At 36.5% G+C, this 14,924-nt stretch overlaps 1 protein-coding gene across 1 annotated transcript in view; it reads right to left on the bottom strand.

Moving 5' to 3' along the window:
- efhc2 (EF-hand domain (C-terminal) containing 2) overlaps positions 1-13,127 on the bottom strand; it is a 19,579-nt gene extending 6,452 nt beyond the window's left edge. The window contains exons 1-11 of the mRNA XM_059342716.1: positions 13,061-13,127; positions 10,781-10,969; positions 9,144-9,294; positions 8,727-8,950; positions 7,295-7,546; positions 5,866-5,970; positions 3,778-3,916; positions 2,073-2,238; positions 1,834-1,976; positions 1,207-1,403; positions 141-274 (exon numbers count right to left, since the gene is read on the bottom strand). Coding sequence (XP_059198699.1) covers positions 141-274; positions 1,207-1,403; positions 1,834-1,976; positions 2,073-2,238; positions 3,778-3,916; positions 5,866-5,970; positions 7,295-7,546; positions 8,727-8,950; positions 9,144-9,294; positions 10,781-10,969; positions 13,061-13,102 — 1,742 coding nt within the window. The 5' untranslated portion in view covers positions 13,103-13,127. The remainder of the gene's footprint in view (positions 1-140; positions 275-1,206; positions 1,404-1,833; positions 1,977-2,072; positions 2,239-3,777; positions 3,917-5,865; positions 5,971-7,294; positions 7,547-8,726; positions 8,951-9,143; positions 9,295-10,780; positions 10,970-13,060) is intronic.
- Positions 13,128-14,924: the final 1,797 nt, after the last annotated feature.

The following is a 14,924-nucleotide window of genomic DNA, read 5'->3' as shown; positions in this document are numbered from 1 at the left end:
TGGTCATTACCATTATATTGTTAACAGGAATTACACTTTGTGTCAGATCCTACAAATGTCTCTGTGGAACATTAGAGTTATTACTCCTTCATATTATTACATCAGGGTGTGTACGGGACATGTTGGCTGTATTATTGCACCTGAATGACTCGTAGGGGACGAAGCCGGTGTCCGTTGGGTCGCTGAGAGTCAGAAACTTCCTGATCTCATTCTGTTTCTCATCCGGAATAGATCGTAGTTTGCTGAGGATGATTCCCACGTTTGCTCTGGGGAACTGGGGACAATTACACACAAACACGATATCATTAGTCCTGGCTAACATTCGTCTCCGACAAGGCCTCCAAACCACACGACCACACAGATTGTTTGCTCCTCCACTCGACTATGAGACATAGGAGCGATTCTCAAGTTACCACCAGATCAACACATCCTCACACCTTAATGTAAGGCTCACAGTTTCAAACACTTGGTTTGAGTTGTGAAATGGTTAGGCTTAGGTCTCAAGAGAAGTTGGTTAGGTTAACCCATTGAAGCCTGGAAAGCAGATACGTCATTTTGTAGTATCTTTATAAGCTCTCAAATACTTTGAATTTCATTTCTATCTGCTACAGAGGCTGAAAAATCTATTATTTAGTAGAAGCGTTGACCCTTCTGTTGAATTTCCAGAAAAACTTCAGGTTTTAAGGGCTTATTTTAAAATCGCCCACAGGTTTTACAGGCAGTTTTAGGCGTCAATGGGTTAAGAAAAAGGTCATGAATTGGGTTAAAACAAGTACATTTGTCATGAAACGTTACTTCTATACGTAAATACATATCAGAGTTATGTTAATCACATTGTTTCCCTTAGTTTATTTGTCCAACCCATGCACACAGACCTCCTCCCACCACGGACTTTATTGCTCTTTAGTCTGTCACCTGGTTCGCATCTTACATCTACTCCTCATAATCACTCGGGCTTCTGGAAGTCACTCATCAACAAATGTGAAAAGTGTTGTAATAGGCTGCTTGTACAAACAACCTATGGGGGCATATTTTGGGGGAGGACAGTCTTAGCATTAGATAAAACCAAAGACCAAATAACAGTGAACTTGTTAGCTTTAGTAACCTACTGCAAAAAACACTACCCAAAACCTTCTGTATAAAACCTCACATAAATCTTAGAAAACCACAAAAAAGCAAATATTGCCCCTTTAGTTCCATCCCTACCTCCTCAGCATGCTGCTCCATGTAGTTGAAGGTGTATTCATTAGCATCCAGGAGTTGGAAGAACATGTTGTTGAGGCAGAGGGTCGCTCCGACATACAGGTCCTGAGCTGTGAAACACTGAGACGGCTCGCTCTTGAACAGCTCCTGACCCGGCTTCTTCACACGGCCGCGCTTCAGAAACTTACCACCCAGCACCCCTGGTGCATCATGGGAGAGAGAGAGGAGGAGGATGAAACATTACTCCTTTCATCACTTTTACTGAAGATCCACTTGACAGGTAACTTGGCCTTTGGTGCAGTTTGAAAGCACTGGCATTTGTTTTTTTTTTAAATAAATATTAACTATTAACTATAAATCACTACTCATATTGTTTTGTTTTGCATCATTTTAGTGGTTGGATATCTCATTTTGGAGTCACGCTAAACTGTCCTTTAACCCATGACATACTATTCATCTTGTGAAAAACACTGTCTAATACTGATTTACATTGATGGGAAAAAGCAGGTCTACGAACTAAACGTCATCTGTTTCATCTGTTTTCAAAAGACTCTGGACTCTGGCAGACAACCTTAATGTTTACCAGGAGAGTCATAGATTTGTATCTTAAGTCCTCGGAGCAGTTTTTACCTGAGTTCTTCTGTGGATGTTCAAACACACTGATGGAGTCATCGCTGAGGTAGAAGGAGATGATGAAGCGCCTGTCTCTGTCGACTGGATCAGCTGTCACCATCTTGGCACTGAAATTCAGCACATTGCTGTCCAGGCCACATCTAGGGGGACGTATACACAACAGAGTCGGGGGCTGCCACTGACACAAACGTTTCTGTCAGTAATGTGATTGTGACTGTGACTACAGCTCATCTGACCTGTCTTTCTCCATGAACTTGCGGAAATCTTTCTGTGGGGGCTTGGGCAGCAGGCCCTGGCAGGAGCTGAGTGAGTCCTCCTCTGAGCCAAAGCCATTGTAGGGGGGCACCAGCCTCGGGGGCTTCGGGTCTGCGGGAGCTTTGTACTTCACCGGGGTGAAGTCCTCTGAGACGAAGACCAAGGAGGAAGAAAAGACAAAACAGTTAAAAGAAGAAAGAGAGCCAGGAGGAGAGCTGATGATCAGAGAGCAGCAGGTAATCCATCCATGAAGGAGCCCGGGTCCCTCTGTGACCCCCAGCTGACCCCTGGCTGCTCTGAGTGAGACAGGACCCTCCATCACTGGGCCTCCGCCCGCTTTACTGCTGTGACTAATGCAGCGAGCCCCAGAACCTGCCCAGGGTGGCAGGACACCTCCAGGACCAGCTTGGGTTTCTCCTGCTGGGGAGCACCGTGCCCCCCCAGTCCCCAGTTTCTAACTGGGAGGCACAGAGACATACCAGTGCTGCAGGGCCAGAGGGTCTCATGTCAGGAGGACAGTGGTGCTCTCTCATATATATATATATATATATATATATATATATATATATATATATATATATATATATATATATATATATATATATATATATACACACACTACTGGTCAAAAGTTTTAGAACACCCCAATTTTTCCAGTTTTTTATTGAAATTCAAGCAGTTCAAGTCAAATGAACAGCTTGAAAGGGTCCAAAGGTAAGTGGTGAACTGCCAGAGGTAAATAAAAAAAAGGTGAAATATAACGTACATTTCAGAATTATGCAAGTAGGCCTTTTTTCAGGGAACAAAAAGTGGGTTAACAACAATATTTTGTCCATTTTTGAATTCTTTTCATGTCTTTGTAAGTCATTTTGTGCCTTTTTTGGTCATTTTGTGTCTTTTTTTAGTCATTTTGTGTCTTTTGGTGTCTTTTTTGTCATTTTGTGTCTTTTTTTAGTCCTTTAGTCCAACATAAAATGTGATTTTGAATCTTTTTTTTACTTTCAAAACACTATCATGCTCAATAAAGAATTTTAAATGTTGCAAATGTGCATTAATTTCAGAGTACACTGAGACATTAAACTGCATAATTTTCAATTCAATTCTGGAAAAGTTGGTGTGTTCTAAAACTTTTGACCGGTAGTGTATATATATATATATATAATATATATATATTCTTCAACAAAGCAGTGACCAGCAGAATAACAACATTACATGAGCTACAAAGAAGCTCATTCAGTTTTTAAAGAATAAAATCAGCTGTATTAACTATACGGATAAAAAATACATTATCCTCTGAATAACAGTCTGCCATCAGTTTCATCAGGTGATGGTCCTGCTGGTGCTTGCATTTACTGCCCCTCACTGGTCACATTAATGTATTACAGGCATGAGAAGGAAAAGCAGGCGTGACTGTATGTATTATTTCATTACTTACATCAGGGTTGTTTTGCACAGAAAAAAACACTTTACTGTACCCTTTTTGGATTCATAATTTAGTCTATAAAACTTCAAAAAGATTACTTTGAAACTAATGTTTTGGATATTTAATATTTCTGCAATAAAATGTCTAAAAAATGATGTCTGAAATGTGTGGTGAATGTTATAACCCAGAGAAATCTGTAATTTTATTCAGGGTAATTTTTCCATGTTAAAAGCAATAGTGAAATAAAAAACAGTAGTGGTTACCTATGCCGTATTTGGAGCGGTAGTAATCTTTGGTGAAGTCGTTACAGTCAGCGATGATTAACCTCCGGCCCCACACGTTCACCTCCCCACCTACACTCAGATCAGAGTCCTTATAAAACTCCTCACTGACCGCTCCGGTCTGCAGGAGAGAGAGAAGAAGATGAGTGGAAGATCACATTTGGAATTTTATGTTTTGAACTTTTTCAATTTTCCTTACTTTAACCCATTGAAGCCTGGAAAGCAGATACGTCGTTTTGTAGTATTTGTATAAGCTCTCAAATACTTTTTGAATTTCATTTCTATCTGCTACAGAGGCTGAAAAATCTATTATTTAGTAGAAGCGTTGACACTTCTGTTGAATTTACAGAGAAACTTCAGGTTGTAGGGGCTGATTTTAAAATCGCCCAGAAGTTTTACAGGCAGTTTTAGGCGTCAATGGGTTAAGGAATTTGTATTTAAGGCATTATTGTTAATGAACCTGGTGGAGTACATCTTACCACTGTTAAGTTTTAGTCAGACTGGTGTTTAGGTACAAGCTCACCTGTACACTATATGGCCAAAAAGTACACATACAGGTAAGTCAATTTCTTTCACCTTAAACCCAGGAGCAGAAACATTACTTTATATATTCATTGTTTGATCATAGGAGCAGCAATTTGCTGGAACAGGAAAGTGCCCAAACTGTTACTTGTCACTAAGTTAGATGCAAACTATTGTCTAAAATATAGAGACATTAAAAAATAAAGGACAGAGAAATCGATGTCAAGTTTACATTTTTAGACTTTCTATTGATTTTTTAACATATTTTAGCAACTTAAATAGTTGGCAATGTTATATATAATACCTAATATTTAAAACAAGTTGATTATCTTCTTCATACAACTGCTAACATTTCTACTGAAGCGTTTTGTTTGGGCGTCTCATAGCAACGGGAGAACTGAAAAATGATTGTATAATTATAAACCTGTCAAAAAAATTAACTCTTTCTCATAAACACAAAGGAAAAATGCCTTTTTTTGTATTTTCATAATAAATAGGTGCTTTACTTTATATATACGAACAGTCTAAATATTTATCCAAAATAATCACAAAATGAATAGTTTCACCTGTACACTATATGGCCAAAAAGTACACATACGGGTAAGTCAATTTCTTTCACCTTAAACCCAGGAGCAGAAACATTACTTTATATATTCATTGTTTGATCATGGGAGCAGCAATTTGCTGGAACAGGAAAGTGCCCAAACTGTTGTCACTAAGTTAGATGCAAACTATTGTCTAAAACAGTAGTTCTCAACCTTTTTGAGTCGCGACCCCCAATTTAACATGCATGTTGTCCGCGACCCCCGCTCACTGAACACAATCTCATGCGCACAGTTCAGATCATACAAAAAAGACACAAAATTACCATAAAAAGACACAAAATGACTAAAAATACACAAAATGACCAAAAAAGGAAACAAAATGACCATAAAAAGACACAAAATGACTAAAAATACACAAAATGACCAAAAAAGGAAACAAAATGACCATAAAAAGACACAAAATGACTAAAAATACACAAAATGACCAAAAAAGGAAACAAAATGACCATAAAAAGACACAAAATGACTAAAAATACACAAAATGACCAAAAAAGGAAACAAAATGACCATAAAAAGACACAAAATGACTAAAAATACACAAAATGACCAAAAAAGGAAACAAAATGACCAAAAAAAGACACAAAAAAATTACCAAAAAAGCCACAAAATGACTAAAAAAAGTAAAATAAAAAAAAAAGACATTAAATGACCAAAAAGACTAAAACACATGAACACTTTAACACAGGGGAGACAGAGCTGACTTCCAAAATGATTTGGTGACTTCATCCTGTGACCCCAATTGGGGTCGGGACCCCAAGGTTGAGAACATTTGGTCTAAAATATCACTGTATGCAGAAGCATAAAGGTCGATATTGGCTAAATTTGAATTGAAACTTTACATTTTATACACTGTATCTGAACGGCAGTCTCCCTCACTGTCAAGACATGAGCGACTCCATTTCATTTCCATTTCAGTGAGCATTGCTGAGACTAAGAGACGTACTTTGAGGCTGTCCAGGATGTAGCGTTTCCCCTGACTGGCTGAGGAAAACACATTGAGCACTGTGCGGTCTGTGATCTGTCCAGGCTGCTTCATCTGGATGGAAGACTGAAGAGAAATAACAAACAACAGACAGGAGAAGGCAGAAACTATTACACAAAACTCATTACACAACATCTTGACAGATAGCAACATTCTGGGTGCAAATATGGACGAGACACACATCTGGAGGGAGAGATAGAGAGACCAAAAGATAGACAAATAGAGAGACAGAGAGAGAGAGAGAGAGAGGCTAATAGAATAAAGACACAGAAGAAGAAGTAATCCGTCTTTAAGGACGTGGTGATTTCCTATTGGAGGCTGGATTCTGGTCAACCTTTAGGGCTGACATTTAATAAAAGGCATCTGAACAAACAAAATTACTGGACTGAAAGCGCTCGCACACACACACACACACACACACACACACACACACGCACACACACACACACACACACGTGCGATTGAGGCCTGGCTGTCTTTCAGGATGAGTTAGGCTTCAGTCGGTAACTGCAGGAGAAGGCCAAACTGCTTGAGGGAGGCTGGATGCTGCAGCAGTCCTGTCAGACTGAATGGGGTCTTGGTGAAGGAGGGATGGTGGGAGAAAGATGTAAAGAAGCCACCTAACCAAAGAGTCAGGCAGCTTAGGACCAGATTTGAGAAGAAAGGGGACACGTCGGACAAAAGCACCACATTTTTTCCACGTGCTCTCCATCACCATAAGTTTCAATTTTTGGTAGGAGCCACTTCATCAAGACTGCAAATCGGAGATGGCAGCCATATAAAGTCTATGAGAACCAACATATCTTCCAAACCACTTCGAAGGTCAATTTTAGTGTCAAAATCTACATTTACTGGGTCAAAGAATCATTTAAAGCTATTGAGAACATCACAAGGTGATTATTTGATCATTTGATCTTTTATTATTTATAACATTTACAACTACAAAGATCTTTGAAATTCCAGTGTTCCTTCTTGCCTGAGCACCTTGCACCACAGCCACTTTCACATTTTGTGCATTTTTATCAATTTTTCAAAATACATGCACTTTATATGACCCATTTTAATAATCATCTAGTGATATTCTCAATAGCTTTAAATGATTCTTTGACCCAGAAAATGTAGATTTTGACACCAAGATTGACCTTCGAAGTGGTTTGGAAGATATATTGGTTCTCATAGATTTTATATGGCTGCCATCTCCGATCTGCAATCTTGATGGGAATAACCATCTTTATGTAAAACATGGAAATGGAAATTTAATGGACTAAATCCATGAGACAAGCTGTGAATCATTCTGATACATTCATGTACTGCATAAATGTTTTCATGTTTTCCCCTTTACAACAAACATGGTCCTCTGAGCCTCGGACACACTATTGTGTTGCCTCACCTTCGGTAGTTTGCTGCGACGCAGGAATTTGCAGACGTTATCCCTCCCAGAGTTTGGGGGGATGCTCTCCAGGATCTCGATGGTGTCATCAGCCAGGAAGTAGTAGAGTTCGAACTCCCGGAGGTCCCCGAACATGTGCTCCGTGTCGTCCCAGTAGCAGCTGAAGCGCAGGACTTCACCGTCATGGTCCAGGAACTGCTTCAGCGTGTCGCGCCTCTCGTACGGCCGGAGAGGCTTCATACTGTCCTCAAACTGAACCAGGGAGCAGGTGACATAAGGAAAGTCAATACATAATATCACACACGCAATATTTAGGCTTAGGTATCAGTATTCTTTCATTGAGAATGGAATGTCCTCTGGCACTTTTCCCACCGCATTCAAAGCAGCTCAGGGTAACACTTCTACTCTAGAAACCCTCTTTCAACCCTGCTGAAGTCTAGAACTATCTACCTTCTCTACCTTTAAAAACCTCCTGAAGATCCAGCTCTTCAGAGAGCATCTTCTCTCCGAGCACCACACGACTCTACTCCGTCTACACTGTTCCCCTTTTTTCCTCCTGTAAGTCACTTTGTATAAATGCGTCTGCTAAATGACTAAATGTAAATGATGTAAATGTGGAATTACATTTCAAAAGGAAATATTGTGCTTTTCACTCCACTACGTTTATCTGAGAACTCCAGTTACTTTTCAGTTTCAGACAGATATCTATTTAAAGTAACCTTTACCAGTTGCATCATTAAAGTGACAGACAAGATAGAACAATAATATTTATAAGCCAGTGAGGCATCAACAGGGCAGAAGTATTCCCCATTAGTTGATTAATTGTTTATTCAAGCAATTATCAACACTGATTAATAACCCAGAAACTACAAAGTACAAAAACCCAAAACATGAATATTTGCTTCCTTCCACCCACTATTTTGTTACATATCGTTAACCCATTGAGGCCTGAAAAACCACTGGGCGATTTTAAAATAAGCCTCTAATTTTCTGGAAATTCTGGGAAAAAAAGTGTGAACTCTTCTACTAAATAATAGATTTTTCAGCCTCTGTAGCAGATAGAAATGAAATTCAAAAAGTATTTGATTATAGTATTCTTATACAAATACTATAAAACGACATAAACGCTTTCCAGGCTTCAATGGGTTAAACTACAATATACTTGATATTCTTGTTTTGTTACCGTTCCCTCTGACAAAAACAATTAGTTTAAAGGACATGTCTGTATTTTTTATGTTTTATAGGATTAAATAATGAATCAACTAGTTAAAAAATGTTTGATTTACAGCAAAATGAATAATTAATTATCATTGATATTTTGTAGACTAAATTATTAATCAAATATATTGTTATTTACAGTTTTAAAAAGTTCTAGTTGTATCCCTGATCAGGAAAAACAAACAAACAGAACACTTGTCATTAAAGTGGCTACCTGCTGCCGCAGGTTGCTGTAAGGGTCATCAGGAACAGCAGCGGGGTTATTCAGACGAACCCCGAGTCTGGTGAGAAAGTTCCTTGTGAAAGAGTTACAGTTGGTCACAGTGAATGTGCGTGAGAACAGCACCATCTGTTGGTTGATGTTAAAATGGAAAATGTTGTAGAACTGGTCTTCATTGGGAGGAGGCAGTGGGACACGCTGGCGGCGGATAAATGTTCCTGCCACAAGGGAAAACAACAACAACAACAACAACACAGCAATGGTAAGGGACTGGCATTAAATTCCTCATCATATCAGTGAGTGTACTGTCTGTGAGCAAGCTTGATTCTAAAAAAGGCAGAAAAAGTACATAGAAAATGAAACATTTTAATCTGAGCTTTATTTACTAGACATCCCTGTGATGTCACACACCTTGAGGGATGCCGCTGTTCTTGTACTCGGGCTCCACCACCTGTATGGTGTCGTCCTCCAGGTAGAAGAAGATGTTACACCTCCTGATTCTGTACGTCTCATCTCGAGCCTCGGGCACAGCTTCCTGAAAGTAAGCTTCAAAACACAGAGCCTGCAGGGGCAGGAGAGGATTTTGTGAGAAGGATTCATCGAATTATGGCTTTAAGTTACATAACTGCTCATTGAGTTTACAAGATTCCTCTAATGACTGAACCGAAATATGAAAATATAAAGTTTTGGTGAAACTGCCTTAACCTCCTGAGACCCAAGCTTTTGTTTGGTATGTGTTGTTAGTTTCTCCTAGATATTTTGGATCAGTAGGATCTGATAAGTACAAAAACTAAGCATTGTCTTTGAACAGGAAGTTGTTTTGAAAAAACCAATATGGGTTAATTTTACTGTATAACACAATTAATTCTCTAGTGTATAAAACTGTTTATTTCCTTACATTTACACACTCTTATTTAAAGGACGATAGTAAAAGTCTATTCCTTTTCAAATGAGTATTTACTGATTAGCAGAGTCGTAGCTTGTTGCTACTGCTTATAATAGTCAAATTTGCACAGAATGTCAAACAAACATCATTGGGCACAAATAAACAAGTTTTAACCATAAAATCTGATCAGATTTTGTACCTGGTCCACTTCTTTTCTGGGGATAAGCTGTTCATTGACTTCACCAAGATGCTGCCATCTGATTTTTACACTGACTGATGTATTGTGCTTTTTCTAGAGTGTGTACTACTGAGGACAAGCAGAATTAAGTAGAAGGTCCAGAAAACCTAAAATGAAATGTCCACATATGAGGACGCAGGGTCCCAGGAGGTTAAACTATACTGATCTATAATGTAATCAACTGAAGGTGTACTGCACTAAATTGCATAATAATACAGAAAATAAGCTGTGCTCTAGGCCAGTAGTTCTCAACCTTTTTGAGTCGCGACCCCCAATTTAACATGCATGTTGTCCGTGACCCCTGAACACTGAACACAATCTCACACACACAGTTCAGATCACCCAAAAAAGAAACAAAATGACCAACAAAAGGAAACAAAATGAACAAAAAAGACACAAAATGACCAAAAAAGACACAAAATTAGTTAAAAAAAAGACACAAAATGAGCAAAAAAGACACAAATTGACCACAAAATGATCAAAAAAGACACAAAATGGCCAAAAGAGACACAAAATGACCAAAAAAAGACACAAAATGATAAAAAAAAAAGACACAAAATGACCAAAAAAGACACAAAATGACCAAAAAAAGACACAAAATGACCCAAAAAAGAAACAAAATGACACAAAAAATAACCAAAAAAACCCACAAAATGATCAAAAAAAGACACAAAATGACCATAAAAGACACAAATTGACCACAAAATGATCAAAAAAGACACAAAATGACCCAAAAAAGAAACAAAATGACCCAAAAAAGAAACAAAATATCCAAAAACCCAATTGGGGTCCCGACCCCAAGGTTGAGAATAGCTGCTCTAGGCAACAAACTAACTTTTAAACCAGTACTCCATATAACTATTATGGACAAAAAATATATGTGTGTGTGTGTGTATAATTGGGACATAGAAATGATGAATTCACCTGTTTGTCAAAGGCGACCCATGAAGGTAAGGTGCTGCCTTCTCCTCTGGGGTACACAGAATACTTTGGTTTGATCTTCTGGCCCACTAACAGCTCTCCTCCGATGCCTGGCTTCTCAGAGCCCACCAGCATAGCCATGCCATTCAAATAATCAAAATGTTGGGATTTGTGGAATTTCTCCTTGCCCAGCTGCAGTACAGGAAGGAGAAAATGTCTCTTTTCAGCAAAAAACCTTGATAGAATTAACACTAACTATGAAGAACATGCTACAACATGGGCTGACTATGGTAGAAAATAGTGGTCGACCGATACGGGTTTTTTAAGGCCGATACCGATTATTTTGACATCAGTCTTAACCGATCTCCAACATGTGCTGCCGGTTTTCTCTCCCACCATTTACATGATAAAAATGACACAGTGATAACAAATATTACACAAGTCTCTATTTAAACAAAAAAAGATTTTTTTTTAACAAAACAAACAAAACATATTACCAGCTGGATCGGCCGATATATATCGGCCGGCTGATATATCGGTCGACCTCTAATAGAAAACATTATAACTTATTATTGAATGTATTTATAATTAACTAATGATATATTTGTGTATACAAAGCAAAGCAATCATGTAGAGAAATTAAAAATTATTCTGCTCCCAACAATAAAGTTAATTCACACAATATCAGCCTAGAAAGATGTATTTTCATGTAAATCAGACTTTTGGTTTTCCATTCAGAAGCTTTAGATTATTATTATTAAGTTCACTGCAACTCTAAAGAGCTTCAAAAATGCCTTTGTTGTGTCAGCTATCTTTTTTTTTTAGCACTTAGCACAAGCCAGGAGAAGATTATATAAAGATTAGGGACAGAATTCAATTAACATTGGTGGAAATAATGCTACAGCATAATCTGACAATAAAGAGAGGAAAAACATCTTTTGAAAACAAAACAAACAATAAATTGAGACAACAAGCAAGTAAACAGACGAAGAGCACAAAATAACAAAATAAGAGACATTAAAAAATAAAGGACAGAGAAATCAACGTACAGTTTACATATTTTTTAGACTTTCTATTAATTTTTAACATATTTTAGCAACTTAAATAGTTGGCAATGTTATATATAATACCTAATATTTAAAACAAGTTGATTATCTTCTTCATACATCTCAGCTACTGCTAACATTTCTACTGAAATTTTGTTTCAGTAGAAATTCAGTTTGTTTTGTTTGGGCGTCTCATAGCAACGGGAGAACTGAAAAATGATTGTATAATTATAAACCTGTCAGAAAAATTAACTCTGTCTCATAAACACAAAGGAAAAATGCCTTTTTTTGGGATTTTCATAATAAATAGGTGCTTTACTTTATATATACGAACAGTCTAAATATTTATCCAAAATAATCACAAAATGAATAGTTTCTGAAAAGCTTGTCTCCTTGTTGTCCATACAATAAAGTATAACGTTAGATCATTGTAACTGTATATAGCCTGAAATTATGTTTATATGATATTAATGAGAAACAACTATGAATTTCAGCCCAAAACAAATACATTTTGGTTTCAGCTTCTGGAGAACAAGAGACACAAGGATTTATTTCAAATACGAATCGTTTGTGCAGAAAAAAATGCAAAAATGTGCAACAAATGCACCAATCAAAAAATAAATTAATAAAGGACAGAGAAAAAGAAGTTGGCACGCCTCTATATGAACACAGTTCAGTTTTATTATTTACACAAATGATTGCTTCCTAGTTGTCCATAAAATTAAATGTCAGTGTAAGTAGGCTAAAATTATGTTATCCATTTTTAATGACAAACATTTATGAATATCAGCCCAAAACAAATAAAAGGTTTCAATAATTAATTATTAATTATATATTATTATTAAATAATTAATTTATTATTATTAAATTAATAATAGGATTCCCTTAAATATAAACATTTTGTCCAGAAAATTACAAACAGGGTATACCGCTGATAATATTTTAAAATGGGGTTCACTGTAGGAGCAAAAAGATACAAGATAAAAAGTTTTATGAGCTATCTACCCATTATAGTGTAAGTTAGCAAGTTATAAATAACGTTACACATAAAGCTACAGTTAGCTCAGGAGCTAACGTTAGCCTGCTAACTAACTTACCAGATTGTTAGCCACGTTAGCTCAGTCTACGGTTAGTGCAGTTTTGAGCATAGACTGTATAGGTTTTGGGCAGTTCCCAGGCTGAACTAAGCTAACGTCAAAACATCTGTGTGAAATAAATTAAAATATAATATTCTTACCTGTTGGTTGCGAGAATTCCCGGGTAAAAACGGTAACGCCATGGCTGAAATATTTAAAACAGGTCAATAATATTCTTCATCCAACTCAGCTACTGCTAACGTTGCTATGGAAACGTTTTGTTTGGGCGTCTCATAGCAACGGGATACATACGTCATGATAAACCTGCCACAACTTTAAATTTGTTTAAAAAACAAAGGAAAATGCCTTATTTTGTATTTTTTCACAATACTTAGGCTACTTAAATAGTTATTATATATATCTTTATTCGAGCAAATAAATTCAACATATATTTGTATGACCATTACAATTATGCAAGTAACCCTCAAGTCTTTAGGAGCTCAAATATTATAATAGGCACAAAGGTAATACATTAAAAAAGGTAATGAAGAAATAAAGTGCAATAACATCGAATACTAATTAAAAAAAAAAAAAAAAAAACACCACCCCACTTACCTTTCCCTACTCATCTGCAACATTTTTGGAGGTAAATATTGAACTTCACTACATTTGTTTGACAACATTAGCTACTTTGCAGATTCAGATAGTACAATAATAAAACAACAAATAAATAATGATAACTTAGGGTATGCTAGAGAGGAGTAGATGAAGTACCAGTACCCCTGCTTTACCTGCTGCAACATTAACATGCACATTAATGCATCACTAATTATAATCCAGTAATATATATTATTCTGAAATAGAATGTACCTGATTATAAGGTACTTTTAAGTTTACTTTAAGAATTACATTTTTATAAATCATAACTCAGCTCTCCCAAGCAGATTTAATTCCAGTTCATTACAAGTCATACACTTCTTCTTGGAGTTTATATGTGATATTTTGTAGCAATTAGATCAAAGACACCCACATTTCTTAAATGAAGTAATTTGAAACTGGGTCAAATTTGACCCAGGAAGGTTAACCCTTTGATGTTCAACATATAAACACCTTCTAATGCACAGCATGGGTCCAAAATGACCCGCATTCATTCCCAATGTTATTTCATGCTGGCTGTGTGTTTGAATATCTTTTTTTATTACAACAGATCATTATATCTATTTTTTCTTTCATACTATATAAAGAAATAGTTTTTGTATTATTACATCAAGTTTACACACATGGGTCAAAAATGACCTTGTGTATTAGAAGCGTAGTGATACAAAAAGTGAAATTAACAATTTGAGTACATGTGTAACTATTTTTGTCTTATTTTGAAGGTTTAACTTTAAAAGAGTTGTTAGAACCACCAGATTACATTGGAAAATCACATATTTTAACATTTGAGACTTATTAGAGCCACCAAATAATAATTTCCATTGGAAAAACACCAATTTAACAAAATAGGAAAGTTAATATTTGTGTCTTCTTTGTCAGTTAAATTGGTGACAACATATAAAGACCTTCTAATGCACAACATGGGTCATAAAATGACCTTTTGCATTAGAAGCGTAGTGATAAAAAAAAGGGGTTTTATTCAAAAAGTAAGAAATGAAAACAAAAATTAGATGTATGATGACCAAAAACAAGTTATTTGAGGAAAACCTGGAATACTGAATGATGAAATCAATTTATCGCAAAGATATAGAATTAAAGACTCAAGGTCAAGAGTGAAATTACATATACTGTAGGTAAATAGTCATAAAACACATGAGAAACAATTCAACTGGTTTTCTTGTTTTTTATTCGTTCATTAAACTTACATTGTAGACAAACCACAGCCTTCGGTACCTGAACCATCGATTTATTGCCACACAAAATACATTTAAAAAAACAAGATGAAGGGTAGAGGCTGGCAACCCATTGAATGTGTCACCTCTCATAAATATAACAATCTCATATACATCAGCACTTTAAACCCCGGAG

Source organism: Centropristis striata, chromosome 10, assembly GCF_030273125.1.
Source record: "Centropristis striata isolate RG_2023a ecotype Rhode Island chromosome 10, C.striata_1.0, whole genome shotgun sequence".
In the NCBI taxonomy this organism is placed as follows: Eukaryota; Metazoa; Chordata; class Actinopteri; order Perciformes; family Serranidae; genus Centropristis; species Centropristis striata.
Note: the sequence above shows the minus strand (reverse complement) of the source record. Positions and strands in the feature narration are given on the sequence as shown.